The sequence below is a fragment of the Tenrec ecaudatus genome, chromosome 13 (assembly GCF_050624435.1).
Source record: "Tenrec ecaudatus isolate mTenEca1 chromosome 13, mTenEca1.hap1, whole genome shotgun sequence".
NCBI classification, from domain to species: domain Eukaryota; kingdom Metazoa; phylum Chordata; class Mammalia; order Afrosoricida; family Tenrecidae; genus Tenrec; species Tenrec ecaudatus.
The window spans coordinates 93,039,977-93,066,866 of NC_134542.1; the positions used below are offsets into that span (position 1 = coordinate 93,039,977).

A 26,890-nucleotide genomic window follows, 5' to 3' on the forward strand; every position below is an offset into this window, starting at 1 on the left:
TGTCTTCAGCGATCCTATCATGGAGGTGTGCAGTCAATGATATGATTTTTTGTTCTTTGATGCCTGGTAACTGATCCCTTTGGGACCACTCGGATGATCATATTTTTTGTACTTTATTAAAAAGCTCTAAGACAAACAAAGCCAATGAGAAAGTTTGGCCAATGAATACTTTTGCTCACAGGAAATAGTTTTCCAATTTCACTGATACAGAAAAGATATAAACAAGTAGAAAATAAAAATTGATACAAGCTCATATCTAATGAGAACATATTACAAAATCAGACAACCAAACGAGGCATGGGAATGACTGATGCCATTTTTTACAGCATAATGAACAGAATTTAGATAAGCTATAAATAACAGCAATACTGCAAATAGCAAACAACAGGACTAAAGAATGCTAAGAACGATTAGCATTGGATCACTTAATTTAAAAGCGGAGTGGAAGATAGGTAGCCTTTATACAGAGCAAAGTGGACAAAATGCTATGGATTTGTTCTCCTACTCAACCACTAAGAAACAGCCATATCTATAAAAGAAACATACAATACAAATCACATTTTAAAATATGATTAATAAACACCAGGTGAATTTAAAGACATTTATTACATATAAACAATAAATTTTTGTGATGGTTATTAGAATATTAAGGTTCAACTTCAACTCTAAAAAGAACTTTAAAAGAGAGGCAGTTTTAACAAAGCATACTTTGAAATAAAAGCTTTATTTTTAATACAAAGGGGTTTCAAAAGCTCATGGAATTACAAGATATTAAAATTTTTCCATGAACTTTTTTTAAAGCCTCCTAATATTTATTCAGTAAACCATTAAAAAGACAAATGAACGCTATTTTAGCAATTTGTAAAAGAAATGTTAAAATTTAAAAACAAATGTTACACTTCTAAATATGCTTCAGAATACAAGAGATCATCAATGTGATCAAATACCTAGTAATTCAAGATAATCCAAGAAAATTACTTATCCCCATCTAATATCATGAGTTTCCAGTTAGGCTGCTTACCACAAGGTCAGCAGTTGGAAACCGCCACTTGCTCAGAAGAAAGATGAGGCTTTCAATTCCCATAAAGAGTTACAGTCTCCAAAACCCAGAGAAAAGGTTCTACCCTGTCCTATAGGGTCAACTGAGTCAGAATTGGCTTGATGGTAGTGAATTTTCAGATATAATAAAATGAATCTTGGAAGTACAGGAGCTAAACAGTTTGGCTTCTAAGTGTGAGGTTGGCTGTTCAAACCCATCCGTCACTCTACAGCAGAAATAAATTTTTATGGAAGGAGTCAGTTTCCAAAAAAATTTACAGCAATGGAAATCCCATGGGGCAATTCTACTCTATTTTTTTAATAAATTTTATTTTAAAGACCATAAGTATTAAGCAGTGGGCAACAATTTTCATTACCAGTAGATAAGAAACAGAGTCCAACAATTAGAGCAGCTGCCATGTCATCTTGCTCTGTGCCTCATGGTATCAGCTGCTTGTTTTAAAGTTGTTTGTTTATGATCATTAGGATATTTCTTTTTTTTATCATTTTATTGGGGGCTCATACAACTCTTTTTTTTTTTATCTGTTTATTTTAATCGTTTTATTAGGGGCTCATACAACTCTTATCACAATCTATACATACAATTATGTACATTTGCTCACCACTTAAGCCCCTGGCATAAGGTCATTTTTTTCCCACCCTCCCCGTTCCCCCCTCCTTCATGAACCCTTGATAATTTATAAATTATAATTCTACTCTATTTTATAGAGTCGTGATGAGTCAGAACTGATTCAACAATTGTTGGTTTGGGGTTTCCTGTACTAACCCGCATAGTGGTTACACATGGGGCTGTGACTGCAAGGTCAACAGTTCACAACCTTCAACTACTCCATGGGAAAAAGACGGGCTTTCTACTTCCATAAAGAGTTGTAGTTTTAGAAATTCAAGAGGCAGCTGGACTCTGTCCTATAGGGTCACTGAGTCGGTATTGACCGATGACACTGAGTAGTTGAGTAGTAGAGTCACAGTGCTATCTCAACTCTTCCTTTCTCTTCTTTTCCTGTTTTCCCATAGAATTTAAATAAAAACAGAAACTCACTTATTTTTACATTCACATAAATGAGCTAGAAATAAAAATGGTACAGTAATATTACTCCACAAATAAATAGGTAATTATTATGTGTATAGCAAAGTTCTATCTCCAGCAAAAATGGCTACACTGCCTGAGTCTCAAGCAACTGAAAAACTGGTTGTAGGCAAGAGGCATAGGAAAGTTTTGCCACATGAAGAATAAGGAATGCTGATTTCAACTAACAAAAGAGTTTGGGATCAAGATGATCCCCAAACCCTATTCCATACCACCACTACCATTCCTCTTCAATTTCTTCCCAATTTAAACCAAATCCATTGCTGTCAAGTTGATGCCAACTCACAGGAACTACATAAGGACAGAATAAAATTGTCCCTGGGGTTTCCAAGGCTGTGAATCTCTATGGAAGCAGAGTACTACATCTTTCCCTTGTAGAGCCCCTGGTGGGTTCAAATCGCAGGACCTTTCCGTCTGTAGCCAAGTATTTTAACCACTGAACTACCAAGGCCCCAGCTTCCTACTTACCTTTCAAAATACCAATTATCACTTGATGCTCACACTTCAATAAACAGAATCTAAATCTCAGGCCATCGAGTCAGTTCCAACTCATAGCAACCCTCCAGGGCAAAATATAACTGCTCCCATGATTTTCCCAGACTGTAAGTCTTTACAGGAGTAGAAAGCCTCATCTTTCTCCTGCAGAGCAACTGGTGGTTTCGAACTGCTGACCTTGCAGTTACCATCCCAATGAATAATTCACAGCACTACCAGGACTCCTCCATAAGCAGAAGTCCACTTAAGATACATAATATAGAAATAATTCCTGGATAATTAGCAGATCTGCAGGCACACAATAAAAATTAAATACTGAATTACTGTGCTATAATTTCTCATGAAAAGTGGAGTAAATTTTGCTTTCATGTACTTCTTTACTATATTGTGATATTATCACACACGGAAAACAGACCCAACTCCCAGTAACCAACTGAGGCTCCTGCAAAGGGACTAAGAGCTATCTAGTACTCAGGGGGTGTATAGGACTTTAGCCTCCAAATATCCCTGCCGGCCATCTAGAGGTAGTCCAGTGATCGGCCCACCTTTGCCTCTTAAGGAAAGAACACAAGTAATCAACAAAATGATCACTGTATGCACATCTCATTTCCAGTACAAACAGAACAATTTGAGCTATTTTCTTTTCTTAATGTAGCTTTCTAAGGACTGAGTTCTGAAGTAAATTACCTCTCGAGGTCAAGAACAGTTAACTTTGCAAGAAAAAAAAAGAAGAGGCAGGGTGTACAGCAAGATCAATTCCTCCAAGATATATAAAGGAGGAAACAAAATACTATGATTAAGTTGTATTCTCCGTAAGAACAGCTCCTACAGCAAATATGCTACCTTTTTACACAAACTTTTAATCTTGCTTTCTCTTAAAATTGGTGCATGTGCGTGCGCACGCAGGTGTATAATCCTAAAAGCATCAGTACAGGAATGGTTTGTATCTAGTATTCTCACAAGTTGGTAGATTACTCAAAAAAAATCCAAGATAAAAAACATAAATATTCCATGTTTAGTATTTTACTTGAAACCTTTATTCTATCATAAGAGCATATTCCCATCTTTTAACAGTAAGAGACATTTAAGTGAAAATCCATGCATTGATCATCATTTCACTTAGTAAATAAAAATACTAAGCCCTATTTACAAAAATACTAAAAGCACTCTTACCTGTCATAACAGTTGATATCATCCAGCCAACAACCTTGCTTCACTATTTCAATGGAGCCAGAAATATTCTTCCAAGTAGCAAAACAATGCCGTCGTTTATCTTTGTCACCATAACAGGGTTCAACACCAGTTCGATTGGTTCTATCTCTTTCCCAATTAGCATTATAGAAAATGCATTCCTGAGTTTCTGATCTGCCAAGTATAGCACCTAGAAAATAAGAAAACAACAATTTGATATTAATGGCTATTAGCTCTTAAAAGAGGTTGTCCCAATATACCAACTTCCAGTGTTGCTAATGTAAACACTATTCACTTGTCTTCCCTGTGTTAAAACATTTGGTTTAGGTTTCAAATTATAATATTTTATCAGAAGATTTCTCTGTAAAAGGCCAGATTCACTTAAGCATGTTCTTGATGAAATATCAACCCTTGAGTAAATTTCTTTTCAATCTTCTCTGTGACAAACTGGAAAGTAAGCAAAAGCACTTCTCCTGTATACTCAAGTATGATGGTTGCCTCAAGAAGAAAACCTTGTATGATTGAGTCATAAACAAACTATGATTATTAATACTTGGGCATCTGGCAGCCCTGGTCTCAGAAAGTCTCCTAGATGAGCATCCATTGAAGAAAAACAACTGAAAGTTTATATTGCCAATGATACAAGTTGAACTTTCAAGTGAAAAATAGAGTTTCAAGAAACTTGTACATATCACTGCTAGTGACACCTTCTCAAAGGGTGATATAAAAAACCATGATTTTTAAATGACTGTAGATGGCCTGCAGAGCCCAAAGAACCAGTATTTTCCAAATGAATAGCATGTGATATAACAAAAGCATTCAGGGTTTTTTTTGTTTAAAAAAGTCCATTCAGCATGCAAAACCAAGCAATATTATTTATTAAAGGACAAAAAGTTCATGTTCATGTCCCAAATCCCACAGTACAACGAACTTTTTAGAAGCAATCTCTTATCTCATGGAAAAATAAGACACTGGGATTAAAACCATTTTAAAATAAAAAGGCACAAGGGAAACTTTATACTACCTGATTTTCTGACTTATATAAAGCTACCACGATCAAGACACTGATCACTGACAGAAATGTCAGTGAAACAATACAGAATCCAGAAATAGACCAACACAGAAATAGACCAACACATATATGGTCAACAGGTATACAATAAACGTGTTTTCAACTCCTCCCCGCTAAAAGAACTTCTATCCATTTCTCATGCATTACACAGAAATTAATTTAAAACCTCAATTCAAAAGACCTAAAACTGTTAGCCTTCCCTTAGAAAACATATATAAAAATCATTGTGACCAGTAATAAACTAATTTTCAGAGAGAACAAAAAGCCTCTGAGCTATAAGGGAAAGAGCTAGTTAGATCTGACCAAAAATTAAAAATATACATGAGGGAATATTGTTGCAAAATGCTTCTCTGATAAAGAACTGAGATTCAATGAATGCTCAGAATTCAATAATAAAAAAATAAACTATGCATTCTTTTTAATGGAAAAAATATTCTAACAATAACTTTGTAGATTCAGGGGTGAATGGCAAATTCCATATGAAAAGATACCCAACATCCTTAGAGACATACAAATAAAAACCATGACAAATGCCACTACACACTTATTAAAACAGATTTTTTTAAAATTGAGTTTGTACGTAGACACTGCTGGTTGAAGAAACGCAGAATGACCCAGCCTCTTCAGAATTAGTTGGCGCTACTTATAGTCAAGCATGCTCTTCCTATTCTGCTCAGCAAGAAGGAAAGGTGGCAACACAAAAACAAGTGTTCCCAGTGGTTTCATTTTTAATTGTTAAAAACTAAAAAGTGCCCAATGTTCGTTGCTAGCAAACGAACAAGCATCCTTCCAATAAAAATGAACGCCACAGCAGGTAGAAGCTGCAACCACGGGTATGAACTTAAGGCATACTACGCCAAATGTTTAAGAAGCCAGAGTCTAGTATGTCGTGGGGTTCAATTTGTAAGGCACTCTGGAAAAGAAAAGATAGGTGGAAAAATTGAATCAGAGATAATCAGGAGCTAGAGATACGGTGAGGTGAGTGATGACACGAGTATATGAAGAAACTTTCTCTATACTTTAACTGGATTGGAGGTCATAAGACTATACCGGCTAACCACATTTTATATGGCTAAATTTCACATCTAAAGATACATTGTACTCTGTGTACATGATACTTCAATAAGTCTGATAATCCAAGATTATCTGATAATGATTAAATATGCCTCTATTTTCTAACTATGCATTTGTGTGTGGCCAGACTTCCTTTGTATAAACCAATCAACACATATCACAACAGATTGAATGGAGAAATAGACATGAGAATCCAACTGTAGTCTACCAAACAGATTTACTAAATGTTATGTTTTAGGAAATAACTGAGTTTTATAAAAATCTGTTCTTTTGTTAATATGTAATTTGGTATGATTATTTTCAGATAAATTAGTATATCAAATTTTGCTGTTTTAACTCCTAAGAGGGTAAACACTAAAGATAAGATCCATATAAACAGAAGCTCTTTGGGTTTTGAACTTTTAAGAATCTAAAGGGGTCTTGGTACAAACAAGGAGAACTATTATTCTAGAGTATACAACGAGATGCAATGATAAGCCACTAGTATGCATCTCAGGGACTTCCTTTCCACTAGGAAGAAATAATAGCATGAGTTGACATTGTAAACCGTGCTTGGTGAATCTATGTCAACTACATTTTATAAACAAAAGGCTACTACTATTACTATTTATGTGTGTAAACCAAAAGTAGCCATTTTCTAAATTATTTCTTTTTTAAAACAATGAAAATACTAACAGAATAATCTTCCTCCTTTATCAAATAATCTAGCAGCAATCAATTACTGTCCACATGTTTATTATGATACACAATTGGCAAGCTTTCTTCTATGGTGACCAGACAAGTAACTATGGCTTTGCAGGCCATCCACAGTCTCAGTTGCAAATATTAAACTTAACATTGTAGAACAAATCAGCCTTAGGCAACAAATGAAAAAGCACAGTTATGGTCCAATAAAACTTTATTTGCAGACACTAAAAACTGAATTTCATCTATTTTGAACATATAAAATCTTAATTCGAAATTTTTCAATTAAACAAAGTGAAAAACATTAATAAATAGCTCATGGACTATGCATAACCAGCCTGCTGGGGTTGGACTTGGACAGTGCAAGCACTTGTCTTAAAACAATCTCCTCATTCCAAAGTCTAGTTAACCTGGTGTGTGTGTGTGTGTGTGTGTGTGTGTGTGTGTGTGTGTGTGTGTGTGTGTTTCATAGTGTTAAGAATTTAAGAATTGCGGGTAGGGGTAAGGATGGGACAGGGAGGGAAATATTTAATTTATGTTAAAATCCCTATATACGAAGAGACAATTGATTGGTAGTGGTGCTCTTATATCAGTCAGGGACAGAGCCAACTTGAAGTCCTTTGTTCATCCTAGCTTGATGCCTGGATTGTGGCCAGAGCTGTTTCATGCCTAGGGCACATTTAAAAAAAATCCCTATATAGCCAGCAGTCCATTGAAGAACGGGAATACTACTTAAACAAAATTAACAAAAAAGAGAACACTGTCTTGAGCAGAAATGCCAAAAAGGTTTCACCTGTGAGTTTCATTCCAATCAATTAATAATAGCTACTTTTAGTATTCTATTGAATTAGGGTCTTAAAATTAAAAGGAATGGAGGGGAAACAAAACAAGTGCTTTGTATTTGCTGACCCTCGCCTAGAAAAGGAGGGGTTGGATTTGTCAATCTTCTGGTGGCAGAGTGGGTTATGCTTTGGGTTGCTTACCACAATGCCAATGGTTCAAGCCCAACAGTTGCTCCACAGGATAAAAATGAAGCTCTCTACGCCTGTAAAGATTTAGTTTCTGAAACCCACAGGGGGGTTCCACTTTGTCCTATATGGTGTTATGAGTTGAACTGGATTCAATGGAAGTGAGTTTAGTTTGGACTGAGTCTAGAAAAAGAGGAACCTAGTGGCTTGATGATTAAGCACTGAGCTGCTAACCAAGAGGTTGATGATGTGAAAAAGGACCCAACAATCTTCTTTTTGTATAGATTACAGTACAGGCTAGGAAATCCTGTGAGGCATTTCTACTTTGTCCTATACAATGACCACCTACCCAAGGCCATCAAATCAATTCTGGTTCATGACAACGCTACACAACAGAGTAAAACTGCCTGCTTGGATTCCCCAGACAGTAAATCCCTATGAGCCAAGTATCACTCTTCTGTGGAGTGTCTGAATTATTGACCTTTCTTTGGTTAGTAGCCCCAAGTATAACCCACTATACTACCAAGGTTCTTTAGAGCTGAAAACAGCTCATGACACACAGCAATCAAGTCAAGAAAAAATAAAGTACCGGTTGTCTCTGGGTATTTTGCACATGTTATCAGTAAAGCTCAGTCCCTGGAAAAGAGCATCATGTTTGGTAGAGAGACAAGTAAGAAGAGGAAGACCCTCAACAAGATAGATAGACTAGCACTGTGACTGCAATAATGGGCATACAAACATACAAACAAAGAACTATGAGAATGGCCCAGAACCAGTCAGTGCTTTATTCTGTTGTATATAGAGTGGCTGTGATTTGGAACAAAAACATAACCAATTAGTTCAAGGTGTTTCAGTGTACCTAGAAGTGTTTTTGTCTTGTTTTTTTTAATATAAATTTTATATTGCATACATTTGACTGGTATGAGATATGCGTTATCCCTGACCCTTTCAATTTACATACTAATTTGACTTAAAGATAGAATTAAGAATGTAATCCGAGGACTGCCTGGAATAACCTTATTATTTTAAAAAATACTTCTATTATGTCTTTTTTAATGATAAATTAAGATTTCTGGATTTTCTAGATCTAGACTACCATTTGATACTAAAGGAAAACTGTGGCAGGTTCCCTATTCTTCCTAAGGCTGGTTCTTTATTTGGTCTCTATTCCCTGGATGTCTAAGTACACACTATATATAACATGATCCCTAACACTAGATACAACTAGATATAGCAGATCAAATTATAAACACTTTTATGTCAAGCTCACATTGTGACTATAAAAATATACTTCTTTAAAAAAGAACAGAAATCATTTTATGCATTTATTTTCAAAAGCATCTCCCAATTAAAAAATTTCTGAAACTAAATCTCTACCCATAGGGCTAATTCCACCAAAGTAACTCTGTAAGGAATTCACCAGCTATTTTTGTTAAATAATAAGCATAAAAGTTTTCTCTACAGGGTTTAATACAGTGGTTTTTAACCCATGATGTATATCAAAATTTGTTTTCTCAAATCCCCATGTTTGAGTTCCATTTGATAAATCTTGCAATGGGTAGCTGAAATCTACATATAGAAAATATAGGTTTGTGTAGTTTAGTCACAATGCAGTCTGTGAAATTGGGCGCCATGTGATCGGCACGCTGTGCAAGCACTCTCTATAGGAGCTCACTTCCAGTTGGCCTGGTCAGCATCGCTGGCAGCGGCAGAGGCAATGGCAGCAGCTGAAGAGCAGGGAGTGACCAGCTGTTGATGGAAGTGGATCCAGAGGAAGCTAGGTGGGAGGGAACAAAGTATGCTCAGTCACACCTGCTGTTACACCCATTTGGGCAGCAGGAGCAGCCTGGCCCTAAAGCCACTGTTGCTACCACTGCCTGCATGCTGGACAGAGTCAGGGAGTCCACACCCAGAACTCTATCATCTGCATTCACTTGTCAGTATCCCATCTGGTGCTGCAAGAGTCGGGGTATGAGGACCTTTTAAATCACTCAAATCGGACTACTATCAAGTCGATGCTGACTCAGCAACCCTACAGGACTAGGTTTTACCCACAGGTTAACACTGTCCCTGTGGGTTTACAAGGCTGGAACACTGTATGGAAGTAGAAAACCTCATCTTTCTCCCTCTGAGTAGCTGGTGATTTTGAACTATTGACTTTGTGGTTAGCAAAACAACTAGGGGGACATAATGCACAAGAGAAGAACTGGTTTTCCTTAAAAAATAAGCAAGAAAACTATGAGACCTTGGATGTATATGGGGTTAAACAGGCCCATTCAGAACCATTTATCTGTACATGTGTTGTGTATATTTGGTGCTTTGCTTGTCAAAGTCCCAGGGTGAAACAGTGCTGCTCTCTAGTGAACAACAACTGGCTTCGGAGACCGTGATTTGAATTTGGAGTCTACATCATAAACTGTGACCCTGAACAAGTTACCAAACTTTCCACTGCTTTGGTTTACAGATCTACAAAATTAAACAGATAGCTTTAAATTCCAAATTCATTTCCAGAACTATATATAATTCACATTAAGCCAAACTCTTCAAGAAATTGAGTATCAATAGATCTAGTCACATAATCCAGTATCAGAAAGTTTTATGTCCTTATACTCAAAAGCACTACTTACATATTAATGACTAATAATGTTTCCTTTGTCTACCATCAGAAAAAATAAACAGACATACACCTGACCTGACATTTGGTAGGGCATTTGGCCACAAAATATCCATGCAAAAATCATGCTCAAGTCTAAGATATTCTTTATAAATAAGTGTCACCTACAGAAACTGCATCTAATCCTATCTAAAAAAAAAAACCAAAACATACAATATTAAAGTAGCATGTTGTTGTGTACTGACAAGTAGGTTCCCACTTAAGACACCCCTATGGAACAATGAACTGCCCCATTTGGGTTTCCAATCCCTCAAAGTGGTTAGTAGTTTCAAACTATCCAATTTTCTAGTGAGTATTCTCCCAGTTAACTGAGTAACTACTGTACCAACAGGGCTCCTTGCAATTAATATATCAATACCAATTTTACACAAGAAACTATTCCCAACTAATTTTATATGAAGCCAAAATTACTTTGTTGCCCCAACCAGAAAAAGATTTTTAAAAAAGTCAAATACAACATACGTAAATGAGCTATAGCTTATGTTAAGTCCTCACTTAAATTTTAGCAAACAAAATCTAACAATGTATTAATATTTTAATGTAATACATTATAACCAAATGAGTTGTTTTCACACCAACATGTAAAGCTGATTCAACATTCAAAAATGTCTGTGTGTTCTTAGGTTGTATGTATATGTGTGTGCCCGCCTAAGAAAAATCTTATGCTCATATGAATTGATGGAAAAAGGGGCATAAAATGAAATTTAACAGTCCTACAATAATAAAACCTCAGTATATTAAGAATAGAAGGGAACTTCCTAATTTCATAAAGCGCTTCTATAATAAAAACCTATAGTTCATATCGAATTTAATGGTGAAAAATTGAGTGTTTGCCCTTTACAATCAAGAACAAGGCAAAAAAATCACTCTTGTGTAATATGGTACTAGAAATTCTACGCACTTCAATAAAGTAATAAAATGTAATTAACAATATACTGATTGGAAAGGAATAAAATGATTATCTATATACAAAACAAAAAGCCCAAACTCCTGTAACTTAATAAGTGAGTTCAGTAAGGTCATAGGATACAATGTCAATTCATAAAATCAATAAATGCTGGCACAAACAAGTTGAAGCATAAATTTAAACACCAATACCAGTTACAATTGCTCCAAAGAAAATAAAACTTAGATACAAATCTTATAAAACAAGTAAAGGATCAGAATAACAATTACTGAACGCTAATGAAAGAAACCCTAAGCAGAGAGACTGCGTTCATGTGTCACAAGTCAACACTGAAGATGTCAAGTCGCCCATAATTGATGCACATACTTAATGTAATTCATATCAAAATATCAGAAAATATCTGAAACACACATTTTAAAATGTTGAAATTATATACACATCTATACTTTAAAATATGTACGTATATTTAAAGAAAAATAACGTGGAAGAGTCACACTTCATGATGTTGAGATTTACTATACAGCTGCAGTAATCAAGCCAACTGTGGTCCTGGGAGAGGAAGACAAAGAAACAGAACAGAAGACCAGAAACAGGTCCACACAAATATGCCTAAATGAGTTTTTGACAAAGAAGAAAAAGCAAGTCAGTGGTGGAGGGAGAGTATTTTCAATACATATTGCTGGAGCAACTGGACATAGTGTCAAAGTACACCTTAAATGCCCACCCACCCTACTGTCAGCTCTTGAAAGCCTACCTCTTTCAAAAAAAAAACCTTCGCAGGCTAAATCTGACATTTGCATCCATCTTCAAGTTTTCTCAAAGTAGGCAAAACAAAGCACTTACAGTCCTTCAATCAGGACTCCTCCTAGCTTCAAAATATACAGTACTTGGAATCAAATGAAGTGTTTTATTTTAAATGTATCCATTGCTTTTAATCAGTTGTCTATAATGTGTCTTTTTAAATATCAGAATGCCAATGGGTCTAAAACTATCCATCTTACTTGCCCTCCAAAAAAATAAGCAGATACTTAATGAATAATAAAAGAATGTGCATTGTAATTTTTAAGAAATTTAAAGAAAACGTGAAAACTGCATTGGTGAGAAAGAAACTAACCACTACAGCTTTACTTGTTCCTCTCCTAATGGGCAGACTGAAGTATCGTTTAACAATTAAGAAGTGTTTCAAACATTTTTTCTAAGATGGCAATGCCTTTCATGGCTGGCCCTATGATCAGCCTTTCCTCTCCACCTCAATTAAAAAAAAACATGCAGCGGAGAGGGGGAGGGGAGTGCTCATAAGATTGAAGAGATATATATTATCCGACCCACAGTGGGACGAATGTGGGTAAAGACACAGTGTAAGACACAAAATAACAACAATAATATATAATTGGCCAAGGATTCACGAAGGTGAGAGAGTGTGGGGGAAAGCGGGGAAAAGAGGAGCTGATACTTAGGGCTTAAGTGGAAAAATGTTTTGGAAATGTTGATAGTAACATATGTAATGTGTGCTTAATACAATTAAATAATGGATTGTTATAAGACTTTTAGGACACCCCCCCAGTAAAATAATTAATGAAATATAATAAAATGCATGCTGTCAACATTACACAGAATTGTTAAAAATATTTCTTAGGCAACTTACAAATCTGAGCCTCACTTCTAGAAAATATCCTCAGAGTCTGAAATTTTCTACAAACCACTAAGAGTACAGTATAAAACAGGCATGCAAACAAATGACTTCTCTAAAAGTGTGCTTCTCAAAAGCAACACAATCCTACAGGAAGGGTTAACCGAGTTTCAATGTAATAAATCCTATTCCTGTTTCCCTGTCACAGACCACTGATCCTGCCACCCTAAGGGTAGACCACAAATTCAAAAAGCAGCAGCTAGAGAAGGCAGATCAAACTGAATATTCTTAATCCAAAGCATCTTAGAGCACAAATTTTAGATGGGAGTGGGGGAAGCATAAGAAAACATTTTACAAAAGAATTATTTAATAAAAGAAATGGTGAAATTTTGGAATAGTACAATTTTTCATAGCAAAAATAAAATAAAACCCAACAAAACACTGCCTTTGAGGAAATGCTGACAGATAGTGACCCTCTACGACAGGGTAGAACTGCCCTGGTGGGTTTCTGAGATTGCAACTCTTTGTGGGAGTAGAAAGGTCCATCTTTCTCCCTTAGAAACCTTAAAATGGTTCATTCCTTAAAATCACTTTCACTGGGTTGGAGCTTGTTTAAAAGACAGGTGGAAAGATCAGATCTAAGGGCTGGATGGTCTCAATCTAAAGCAGTGGGTCTCAACCTTCCTAATGCTGTGACCCTTTAATACAGTTCCCCATGTTGTGGTGACACCCGGCCCCCCAACCATAAAATTATTTTCGTTGATACTTCCTGTCATTTTGCTGTTATGAATCGGATGATCCCTGTGAAAGGGTCGTTCAACCCCCAAAGGGATTGCAATCCACACGTTGAGAACTGTTGATTTAAAGCTTTGTCACCTATCCAGCTGAAAACTTGCTGAGGCCAAGAGGCTCCCTTAATTTTGAACATGCCAAATATGTGAGTTTCCCCTCGGTAGCTATCATCATATCAATGGTATTTTTATGGTCTTCTGCAACCAATTTCTGAACTTCTGCCACAATTCCTTCATTCGTTAAGGTGGACAGTCTTCCCTCTTTTGGCTCATCTTTGAGATCTTCCTGACCTAGCTTAAAATGCTTGATCTATATTAACACTGTTGTTTTATGTAGGGCAGCATTCTCACAAATTTGCTGCAAACCTCCAATGAGTTGGAAGATTTGAATTCCATGAAAAACTTTGTATTAGCCTGACCTCAAATTTCCCTCCATGGCATAAAAAATGTTTGCTTGTTTGAAGAGACAAAGGCAAATGTATTACCAATAGAACTTGTCTGCAGCCAACCACTGATGGTAAGCACATTATAAAGCACATTTTGTTTGGAATGAACTCATGTTCTTATTAACTGGAACCCTAATAGTAATACTTTTCTACTTACCCTCGTAAAGACAATTCTTTAAACCAAAATGATCTAACAGTTTCTCATTATGCTAGGTAGTCTTGCAACTCTCCCAAAACCTGCAAGTTGCATCAATAGAGATTTCCAATTTTCCAAAATGGGACCTTTTAAAAATGTTGACCAACTAAAGATATATAAAGGGGTCTGATGGTGCTGTGGGGTAGACACCGGGCAGCTAACCACAAGTCCAGTGGCTGAAACTCACTAGCTGCTCTGCCAGAAAGAGGGGAAGCTGCCCTTTCCCATCAAGATTGACAGTCTCAGAACCCTATATAAGGTTACTATGAGCTAGAATAGGCTCAGTGGCAGGGGGGTTGACATATATAAACCTTTTACTATATAAAATAGTGAAGAATGTGTTACATAAAACAGTGCTTATTTTTATTCATTAGTTCAGCTTTAGAGAGGTCTTAAAATCAGAAGGCACACAAATTTTACTCAAAACAATGTATTCAAATATCAAAAACATTCTTAAGCAGTGTCATCTCACTATATTCCTTTTTGAGTCATTAAAAAGTATCCTAAAGCCAATAACCTTCATTTCCATTTAAGTTGTTTACGAAGCAACTCTTTGAAGGTCTATAAAATACTGTCACAGATATGTAGTCACATAGAACTAAAGACAGTTGGCTTCTCTCACTGTACAACAGGTCCGCATACCATGATCTCTTAAAGTTACTACTTACAATACAACTTTAAAAAATGAGCCTTTAAAGACGCTTTTACAACAAATCATAAAAATTTAACTCCCCCCATTATCAATTGTTAAAACTCTGCCCACCCCCTTTATGTAATATACCAGGAAATCTCTACATAAGCATCAAAACTAGCAGTGATTGGAATCCTTTCAAACTCATCTATCTTCTCCAAACATTACAATGCTATGCAAACCAGACCCTAAAAATATAAACAGCCTTATAAATTATAAGATGACTAATTATTTGAGGAATTTTTATAGAAAAAAATTGCTGTATAATGGTCATACACATAAGATTGTGCTGTAATTAAAAACACCAAGATTTAGACTGTAGATAGTGCAGTAGGAATTTGAAGATGACAATCTAGGACCTACAAGAGACTATGAGCTCCTAAAACAAGCCCTTATCACACTTCTGTATCATCAGTGCTTGGTACAATAGAGAAACTCAATAAATGTGCACTAAATCAGTCTGCATCTCCTGCAACAACAGGAAGAGAAGCCTTCCTGGAGGAAATGGGCCTAAACTGGGGCTCAGGCTTCTAAGGAGAGAAAGAACTAACACGAAGACAGGGAAGATCGTGACCAAATAAACAAGGTTGGGAATCTTCAGAGTGTTTAACAAAACAAACAACTCTGACTGTGTCCCAAATGACTTAGTATTAGATGGTACTAGGGCAGATTCAGAAGCATCAAGAATTTTTTTTTAAAGTTTATATAAATATATAGCAATTGTCAAATATTTTATTTTACTTGGATCCACGACCAATATCTATGGAAGCAGTAGCAAAGAAATGGCAAATGTGCTGCAAAAGACCTTTAAAGTGTTAAAAAGCAAATACTGTATATACTCGAATATAAGCCGACCCGAGTATAAGCCGAGATACCTAATTATTACCTGGGAAACCAGAAAAACTGATTGACTCAAGTATAAGCCTAGGGTGGAAAATGCAGGATGTGAATTAACACAGAGACCAGAGGGGAGAGTAGGAGCACAGCCACAGACACATCCTTACCAGTTCAGCTGCCAGCGTAAGTGAATCACTACGGGTGCTTCTGCGAATTGTAGCCGTCCACGTCATAGGACGGCTCTGATTGGTTAGATGTGAGTAAACAAACATTCAAAGCCCTGGAGTGTCAGCGGGGCTTTGAATGAACAGAGGAGGAACAGCAATCACCTGTGAGATGTTACTCACAGATGTTACCTCACTGGGGTACCACTGACACGTGTGTAAGTCAAATCCCAGTAATGTGCAGAAAAACTCAGCTTACACAGGAGAATATATGGTATGTCACCTGAGGACTACGATGTGCTTAAACCAAGTCATGGTATTTTTAACTGTCCCATATGCAGGTGAAAGCTGGGCAGTGTACAGAAGAAGTGACATTTTTAGGATTATTCTCAAAATAAGGAGTAAATTGTATTGGCATGGGAAGAAACACAGTAAGCTACAAAATAAAAGTCAAAGGCTAATATCCTGGCTGATTGGATGGTTATAGTTATCAAAAGAAATGGCAAGTTAGAGAGTTAAGAGAGCAAGCTCTTATACATGAGTTACTTATTTCGTCTCTCTTCCCTTAAGAAAGGAAGAGATAAAGTTTAATGTGTTGACTGGCTGATTATTTCATCTGGTCTTATATCACCTGGCCTAACAATGCTTGCTTGCATACATCCTGTCTATCCTCAGTTTCCCTTTGTTGCTATCTTCCTGATATTCAGTCACTTTCATGAGAGAGAGAGAAAGAGAGAGAGAGAGAGAGATATCGTTGGGAATAAACAACTTTCTTCAAAGATAGAGCACAACAGAAAATAGCCTATAGCCACAGTGCAAATGGGGTATTTATAAATGCCCAGATTTCAGATTTAAAATAGTTCTATGGCACTCAATCAAAACAGGAACAAGTACATACAAGTATTACCTAGACTGTGCAAAACTGATTTCTGACTTTATATGTTCATCGTACCATTGTGACTCTAGCTAGCCAATATTCACATCAGAATTAATAAGCTATTAAAATGGTACATATGTCAAATGTGAGCATGCACTTAGACCAAGAGTAAAAGATGAGGCCAACAAGCACATGAACAGACACTCTGCATCAGTCATTATTGTCAGTTGCTGTCAAATTGCCTCTGATCCATACTATCCTTACTACAACATGACTCAATGGGGATCAGACTATTGTGATACATAAAGTTTCTATTGGCTGATTTTAAAGAGTAGATTGACAGATCTTTCCTCCTAGTCTGCTTTACTCCAGAACTCCAGTGAGCAACCTATAATGTGCAAGCCTTCACTGTCAGTTGACAGGGAATCAAACCTGGGTTTCCTACGTAGAACACGAGAATCCTTCCAATGAAACACCAATGTCTCATCATTAGTCATTAAGAGAAAAAGTTGCCTTCAAGTAAAATCAACTCATGGTGACTCAATATGCAAATAAAAACCACAATGAGATGCCACTTCATCCCCACTGAAAGTGTTAAAAACCAAAAACAAACAAAAAAAGGGAAAAGAGCAAGTACAGACATATACTGTCTTATTACACTGCTTTATTGTGCTTCATAGATACTGCGTTTTTTATAAACTGAAGGTTTGTGGCAACTCTGCTCAAGTACATCTAGTGATGCCACTTTGCCCGGCAGCACGTGCTCACTTCATGCCTCCGTGCTACATGTTGATAATTCTCACAATATTGCAAACATTCTTTATAATGCTATTTGCATGCTTAACAAGCTACAGTAAAATGTAAACATTGCTTTTATATCCACTTAGAAACAAGAAACTTCAAGTGACTCGCTTTACTGTGATTTATTTGCCTTATTGATGTGGTCTGGAAGTAAAATGGCAGTATCTTCAAGGTATACCTGTATTGACATGGATATGGAGAAATGGAACCTTTACCCACTGCTAGTGGGAACACAAAGTGGAATGGCTGCTGCAGAAAGTGCAAGGTCTCCTCAGCAAGTTACACCTAGAACTATAACCAGCAATGAACACAGAGCCACAAACAAGAAACTTGAACACCAAATTGACCACAACACTCTTCACAACAGCCCCAAAGTGAAAATTTCCTGCATGTCCATCAACAGATGAATATATAAAATATGCTACAATTGTGAAAAAGAAAAAAGTGTTGTAGGAACCTATTTACATAAAATAAGCAGAACAAAATTTATTTCTAGGAGTGGAAGAAAAGGGGAGAGAGTCTTGGCTCAGAGGGTGCTGAGTTTCTGTTAATGTGGTAGAATAAACTGGTAAGAGACTGTGGTGAAAATACAACAGCTTGAAGACCATAACAAATATCACAGAACTGAACAGGTAAAAAACACTGAATTGACCAATATTTTGTTACCACAAAGAACAAAGTTAAAGTCTGAAAATTAGAGAAAATTCATTTTTAAAGTTTTGTTAGCACTTCATCCACCTATCATATAATTCAAGATTTCAATCACATCACAAAGAGTTTTACAATCTTTACCACAATCAATTTTACATTTTTCCCCTCATTTTACTCATTGTTATTCATATTATTTTTTCAATGTGGCAAAAAATATACACAACAAACAGTCTCCAATTCAACAACTTCGACCTTTCAGTGGTTATATTCGTTGTGTTGTACAACCATTGATAATCCCTCTCCAAATGGTTCCACCAACATTAAAATAAACTCAATTCCTCCGAAGCAAAAACTCTTCCTCTGGACCCATGGTAACCACAGGTAAACTTTGGTTGCTCCTCAGGGTTTCAACACTAAGTCTTTATGAGAGCACATACTCTCTCCCCTTTGGAGCTAGTGATGGGTTTGGACTCTGACTCTGCAGTTAGTGGTCTAGTGGTGTAACACCTAACTCACAGCACTACCACTTCCTATGAAAAATTACCAGTTTACAAGCAAACACCCCTTCCCCTAGCCCCACTGCTACCTGGTGAGCTAAAGTGTTACATGTATCTGCTTAAAATGTAATGTGATGCTAACCATCTCTACAAGTTGGGGGGAATGGGGGCGGCACGCCAAACAACTCAAACCTGTGTTGTTCAAAGATCAGTTGTAAATCATATTTTGATTTTCAACTATATTGTCCAAGAGTAACTGTATACTGGTAAGATACTATTTAGACTAAGAAAGATCTTCATTGCTTTAATAACTTGAGAAAATGTAGACTTTCTTTTAATAAATAATCAAACTCAGGCAAAATACAAATAAATCACATCAGCTGCTATGAGAGTAATTTGCAAATATTACCCTTACAGAATCAGCAATGTCAAGAGAAATAAACTTTAAAAATAAAAATGTAACATATAAGTTTTTATAAAAGAAGTAGGTTTAAAATCAGTCATTAAAGAAAATTCAGAATATTTATTAGGGTAGCTCTATATAGAAATGAGCTATTAAAGGGGAAAAAATACTGTTTACTCACATTAAATAAACAAAGAGATCTCTAACATTTTTTAATCACTCACAGTCTTTAATAACTGTCAACTTTGTTACTTCATCTTGAAAGGAGGTAGATTCCTAGTATTTTTTACTCTGAAAATCTCGATTACTTTTTGGAATGTAATTATTTACAACTTTGTACAGCTTAAGAAATTTGTTTCTGTGCTATAAATATATGAGGCTTCAAAAAATTCATGGGAAAATGGAATGAAAGATAATGGAACTTTTCAGGAACTTTTGAATGCTCCTTAGATTTTCTGGGTTCCTATTTTTTTCTATATTGGCACAAAGGGTTAAGCACTGAGCTGCTAACCACAAGGCCAGTAGTTCGAACCCACCAACCAGCTGCTCCACAGGAAACATGGGAGGCAGTCTACTTTCATAAAGAAGTACAGCCTTGGAACCCCTGTGGGTTTCAATCAACCTGACAGCAGAGGGGTTTCGTTTTGGTGTCATCACAGAAGTCGAGTTACCTCCCAACTTCTGGCTGTTCTGAGCTGTTTTTAAGCATTAAGAAGAGAAATTGCACTAACCTTTCCCTAAAGTCCAAAATGTCCCAAAGGACATCTGATTTACAAGTTAGAAATATGAGGAAGGAGAGTAAGTTTTCAAATATAATTTCTGTGTTGTAATACAAACATTTTAGGCCCTGTCAATCTGGATATTATTTTTTTTCTAAACTAAGCACCTTCCCACCACCAAACAATCGCTTCTAAAGGAAAACACAAACAGTTTTTGGCATTCTTCCCAGAGTGAGTTTTTTGGGTCTTTTTATTTGCCTTGCCTGTTATATTCCACACTGACTATTGGAATGACAAAATATTGCAAGATTCCATACATCTAGCTCAAGTAATATAAATAAACTGAAAACATAATAAGGAGTAAAGGAAAAACACAAACATTGTTCGCTCCATGATTTGATGTCTCAATTTTTCAAGTACATTTTCTTAAAAGCCTCCACAGAAAGTCTTAGAACCCCTGAAAGTACAGCAAATTTGGATGACAGAATTTCCTTTTCTATAAAAGGAACGAGCAGGACCACTGGGGGTAAGGGAGCTCCTTAACATTTGTTAATTTATTAGTTTACTTGAAAAAGTAAATCATAAAACTCCAGATTTCTCATTCAATTCCATGGCAGCTGGGACCACTTTAAGATTGCCATTCTGGGATATCTCATGAAAACTTTGCAAATTTCCAGACCTTAGTCTCCCTGTTTCTTTTTAATCATTCAAAGGAGCTGAGGGGTAATGTTTTAAGAAAAGACCAGGGGCTTTCTTCTAATCCTGAGCAGCATTAAACAGGCTTCTTATGACCTTCAGGGGGAGAAATGACTGTTAAGCAAAGGGGGGGAAAAAGAGCACACTTTCCACTTCACAATGAGGAAATTCTACCTCCTTCCCCTGCATGCCCAGCAGTCACACTGTGTAAAATCTATGTTGGTGACAACACTATGTCTTCCACCTTGGCATTCAACAAATATATAACTGTAAGTCAGGTCCTGTGACACATATCAATCAGGAAAAATGAAAAAGAAAAGAATATCTATGCTTGAGGAATTTTTGACACCAACCTGGGAAGAAAGATAAAATGAGAGGTTTGATTTTAAGTTAGGTGCTTAAAGTAAGGAAGAAACACATTCTGAGCCTCAATCAATCCCTATCCTACTCTCTCCTGTAAGGAAGTATAAAAGTAGGAATGACAGGAGATTACAAAGATTAAAAAATTTGAAGTGCTTCAATTTCTCTGTATTAATCAACTTTTTTAAAAAGAAAAATCATATTAGAGGCTTTAAAAAGTAGCTATTTGCCTTGGAACTGAATTTATAATGTAAAAAATTTATTACGGAAATACACAAATTGAGTAAAACAAAGTTAGAATACAAAAGTGTTCACTAGTCATCTCTACTTCATCCTACTGAGCAGCCATGCACCACCGCCTTCGAGGCACACACACTACATTTTAGGGAACCCTGGTGGTGCAATGCTAACTTAAAGGTCACCAGAGCAAACCTATCAGCCACTTCATGGAAGAAAAGTCCTGGCGAACTCCTTCCATAGAGATTTTGGCCTAGGCAACCCTGAGAGGCTGTCCTACTCCGTTCTGCAGCATAACTCTGACTTGACTTGGAACTGATTCAAAGGTATACAACAAAAAGGAGGATACCTTACAAATTTAAAACTACTAGACTATTAGTTTTTTAAAAAAAAGTTTTATTAGCTAGTAAATCTAAGAGGCTGTTCTCCATAAAGACACAATAATACTACACCCTCATCAATACAACAAATTATGTTATCTAGCTCGTCAATTAAAAATTTACAGATGAATGAAACCCAAGAACACACAAAATCAGATCAAAGCAAACAAAATCAAGTCACACCTCTAACTTAAAGCCCATTCAATAGCTTTCCACTACCCTTGACCAAAAATCAAAATCTTTATTAAATCCTATAAAGTCTTCCACAATGTGATTCAGTCTCAACTCACAATTGACAAATTAATTGCTTCTTGGAACACAGACTTTCAGGCTTTAATACATTCTTCCCACCATCCTTAGCATCCTTTTAGTGTGTGAAATCACAAGGCATGCGTGCACACGCGGGCAGGCGCGTACACACACACACAGGTATGCAACAAGTGATTATACAAATGCTAACAGCTCATTTCCAAGCTGGGAGTATACTATTCCAATTTATGCTTTAGTGAAAGTGCCTTCAATTTATGCATCTGCTGTCAACAAGAACCAGTAATATTTCCCAAAGCCTGAGTCCTGCACAGCCTTAATCAAAATCATTAAAAAGCTGACTTGGGGGCACCACTCCAAAAACACTAGATCAGATTCTAGCAAGGCTTATAACTGGTATGAGATGCTGCATTTTCAATAAACACCCAAAGTGGCTCTTTTTGCACTCTATAATAACCAGCAGGAAGTTACCTATAGGTATTAAATAAACATGTGCTAAAGCCTTAAATATTGTAAGTAACCTCATAGTGGTTTGCCCTATTTGGAAATGGAGGAAGTGAGATTATATTTCATCCCCCAAAACACCCTAATAGTAGGGTGGCTTTTTGTTCTGGGTTAGTTTTCAGTTTGTTTATTTTTTAAGGGCAGGAGTTAACTTCGGGAAAGAAAAAGTGTTGAAAGATTATTAATAATCCTGAAAGAGAACAAGAGCCCTGGTGGTATAAAGGTTTTACGTTGGGCTGCTAACCACACGGTCAGCAGTTGAAACCCACGAGCCATTCTGAAGGAGAAAGATGAGGCTTTCTACAGTCTCAGAAACCTACAGGGGCAGTTCTACCCTGTCCTATAGGGTCCCTATGAGTTGGTATCAACTAGACAGCAATAAGATGAGGAAGCACCTAGAGTCACAGAGATGGGCAGAGGGTATTCATAACAGTAATACACTCTAAACTTAAAAATGTGAACAGATACTGGTTGTCTTGGCTATCTAGTGCAGCTATAACAGAAATGCCACAGTGGGCAGCTTTAACAAATAGAAATGTACTTTCTTTCAGGTCAGGACGCTAGAAGTCCAAATTCACGCTCTATGGAAAGGCTCTAAGTTTTGCCAACTCTGGGAGAGGTCCTTAACCTTTTCTCTTCTCAACTTCTGTTGCTTTCCTTGTCTTTGTTCTCTTTTCAAAGATCATTTTATTGGAGGCTCTTACAGCTCTTATAACAATCTATATATCAACTGTATCAAGCATATTTGTACATGTTGTCATAATTATTTTATAAACATTATTTTCTATTTGAGCCCTTGGTATCAGCTCCTTTTTTCCTCCCTCCCCCACCTGTCCACCTTTGTGACTCGATAAATTAAAAATTATTATTTCATATATTACATTAACTGCTGTCCTCCTTCACGCATGGTTTCTGTTGCTCATCTCCCTAGGGGGTGAGGGGGAGGCTCTTTTCCCCACCTAGGCTCCTTATTTTTATGTTCTTAATCTGTTCTTTTTGTATCTGAAAGGTGATTGAGTCTAAGACACACCCAGCACTGATATGTTTGGATTAACATAGCAAAGAAGACCACAACCCCAAATGGAAATGTGGCAGCCCAACTCCTAACTACTATAACATTAAAACCAAAAACTCACTGCCATGGAGCCACAAACAAACAAGCAAACTCACTGCCATCCAGTCAATTCCAAACTCACAGCAACCCGTTAAGTCAAAGTAGAACTGCCTCTATGGGTTTCTGAGGCTGTAACTCTCTACTGGAGTAGAAAGCTGCATTTTTCTCCTGTGGAGTGGCTGGTGGTTTCAAACAACTGACTTTGCAGTTAGCAGGCCAACATATAACGACTATGCCACCAGAGCTCTCCAATTTACAGCTACAGGTATTTAAAAACTAAATAAATAAACCCACTGTCACGTAGTCAAAGGTGAGGCCCCTAAATTAGAGTTTCAGAGTCTTTAAGACTGTAAATCTCTTTGAGGGTGGACAGCTTCATCTTCCTCCCAAGGAGATGATGACTTTGAATTGTGGCTCAATGTCTAACCTACAGCATCAACAAGGCTTCTTACACACAGATACATGGGTTAAGATCTACAAGATAAATGGGTTAAGATCTACCCTATATTTGGGTAGAACATAATTCAATCCTTAATCTTTGTTGTTTTTAGGGTTTTTTAAATTATGTACTTATTGGTTTTAAAGTCTAAATACCTGTTTAGCCTCTACGCAACTAATAAAAGCAAAATTTAAATGAAGGTGGAGGAAGTCAAAATAAACTCATTATTTTATAGCTAGGAGATCTAGCATCAAATAAAACTTGATGAGAAATGTTTTTCAGGGTCTCGTATGAGTCAGAATCAATTGACAGCAATCAGTTTTGTGGGATTGGTCTTTAAACCAAATAGGAGCTCAAAATATAATTTTTTTATTCGTATCTATTTTTACAACCTTAAAAACTTATTATTTAATCATCAAAGTAATTATAAAGGATAAACAGAAAAGGTTATCTTTAGTCCTACTGAACTATTCTAGACTCTCAACACAATAGACATGATGTATGCATAAGAGCAACAAATGAGTACTAAATAAAACATCTTTAACTTTACCCTCACAGATTGACTCAGAAGGTTTACGATAGAGTCTAAGAATCTGCATCTTTACATATTACCCACAGAAATCCTGGATACTGGAAGGTTCGCAAGCCACAGTAGGAGAATCATTCATCAATTCAATGCCAACTGTGTCCTATTGAGAGATGAAGCGATAAAACTCTTATGTGACTCAATCCAAGACGTCAGGGCTCACAATTTTATGCTCATTTTCACTACGCAACGCCACATACAAAATGAAATTTTAAAAGCTGTTCTTCCTTCACCTACTAGGGATTAAGTATAAATTAACTTTCATCAACTACTGATTAAGAGTTCTCATCGAATGGAACTCTGAAAAGTTACTTTAAAGAATAACAGTTTAAAAATATGTGGTGTGAACATTTATTTGAAGACAACACAATAGTAACTGTTTCCTTCTTTGGATGAGCCAAGAGAAAAATAATACGATGTGTGTCATGTAGGTGAAAGTCATAACATGCTTAAGAATACACTGAATCCATATACTCCTATATAGTAAATACCTTTTCTGTCCTAACTTCTGCCCTGATGAAAAAAATAGGACTGATGATTTTAAGCTGCAAAAGAATACAAAATAAAATGGCCAGGCCAACACTAAGTAACTTTGGATGGGAGCTCCTAACAACACTCAGCACTGTGACGAATGTCTCTCTCACTGGGACCTCATAACCCCTGCCTACGACAAGGCTCTGAGATGGTGTTCTGGATAATCTTTCATGAACTTTGTCCAGGTCTTACTTCATAAAAACCAATCATTTACTTCAGACCCTTCCTCTCTACTATTTTAGTGAAAATTGTCCTTCCCTGCTTCCCTAACACCCACATTATTACTCTTCAATTTCATTTACTGAGACCAATGGTTTCTCTCGGATGTTATTATGAATAATCTCGCTCCTTTCCAAACTATGTGCAGCCTAGGCCAAAAGGCCTTGATTGGGAAAAAAATGTTTTCTTCAAAAGGATAATGAATTACTACATTGGTCTTATAGAATACTTGCATTTGTCAAGCTCCACTGTTTCTTATTTTCATCTTCATCGGAATCTTTGCCATCCTCATCCTCCTGGATGGTTTCCCATCGTTACCAATGTTCTTTCACACCAGTTCACCAAAGACTCTAAACCAGAGCTGTCTAATAATATGTGGCTACTCTGAATTGAAATGTGTTAAACATAAAATATATCCCAGATTTAAAAGACTTAGTACAGAAAAAGAAAATGATCATTTTAATAATCATATTGATTACATGTTGAAAGAACACTTTTAACATACCGAGTGAAATAAAATTTTTCATCTAGACTTTGTTTTATGTAGCTACTAGAAAATCTAAAATTGCATTTGCAGATCACATTTACGGCTGGCCTAACATTTCTTCTGGACAGCTATGTTCTAGATACTCCATCATTCTGAACTTGAATGACCCAATGCCTTTATCCTATCACCTGCTGCCTGAGACTTGCCATATGCCATCTTTTCAACCAGTTCCTCAAGACAGTATCAGTTAATCCAATTTTTTAAAATCCCAAATAATGTTTCATCACAAGGCACACAACCATGTACATGTCACTTAACATCCGTTTAGGCCAGTGTTCGATGACACATCCCTCAAGGTCCCATAGGTGTTAATGTCTACTTGTTTGTTGAGGGAAAGCAACTCTCCTTTTGATTATTATTTCCTCCTAATGTTTTAAGAGCCCAGACTCCCAAGAGTGAAAGAGCTTTGGGACTCCAAACTGAAACCAAACTCACTGCAGAGTCAATTCCAACTCAGCGACCCTATGATGCAAATTAGAACTGGCTCTGTGAGTTTCCTAGACTGTAACTCTTTACAAGTATAGAAAGGCTTGTCTTTCTCCCAGAGTGGCTTATGGTTTTGAACCGCTGACAGTCGGAGTAACCATTTCACCACCAGGACTCCAAAGTGCCTCCAAATCCCTACAGCAAGGCTTACTCCTTTGTCTCCCATTCTGATCACAGGGCAGAAATTTCTTTAAGATGGCTCTTCTACCCAAGTCTCTGTAACCTCCACTAGATGATTGCGTGGAACTATGCAAGTAGGGAATATTAGAGAGGATTGGTCACTTTTTGTTACCACACCACTGGCTAAAAGCACAAGCTAGCTTTTTAAGCAGCACCAGAGAAAGAAACCCAGAGGACCTTAGAAGAGCAAGTTCAAGATCTCTGTCTGAAGTGGCCAAGGCTACTGAGACCAGATGCATCACAGACTTTTGCACAAAGACTCAGAAGAGCAGTGCTGAGACTATGGGGTACTTTCTTATCTGGCCCAAGCCTGTGGAACTGTGGGACAGAACAACAAATGAACTGGTTTGGGGGTCTGTTTTAGCCTGGGTTGACTAGAGAAGCAAACCTAGAGGCACTCATATGTGTATAAGAAAGAGCCTTATAT

The 26,890-nt window shown here is 36.7% G+C and overlaps 1 protein-coding gene and 1 non-coding gene across 2 annotated transcripts in view; one reads left to right on the forward strand and one right to left on the reverse strand.

Moving 5' to 3' along the window:
• Positions 1–26,890, reverse strand: part of ACVR2A (activin A receptor type 2A) — a 105,109-nt gene that overhangs the window by 40,033 nt on the left and 38,186 nt on the right. Inside the window, exon 2 of the mRNA XM_075529841.1 lies at positions 3,815–4,022. Coding sequence (XP_075385956.1) covers positions 3,815–4,022 — 208 coding nt within the window. The remainder of the gene's footprint in view (positions 1–3,814; positions 4,023–26,890) is intronic.
• LOC142425273 (small nucleolar RNA SNORA48) lies at positions 7,205–7,344 on the forward strand. Its single transcript, XR_012779622.1, has one exon. It is a non-coding gene; the product is annotated as a small nucleolar RNA SNORA48 (small nucleolar RNA).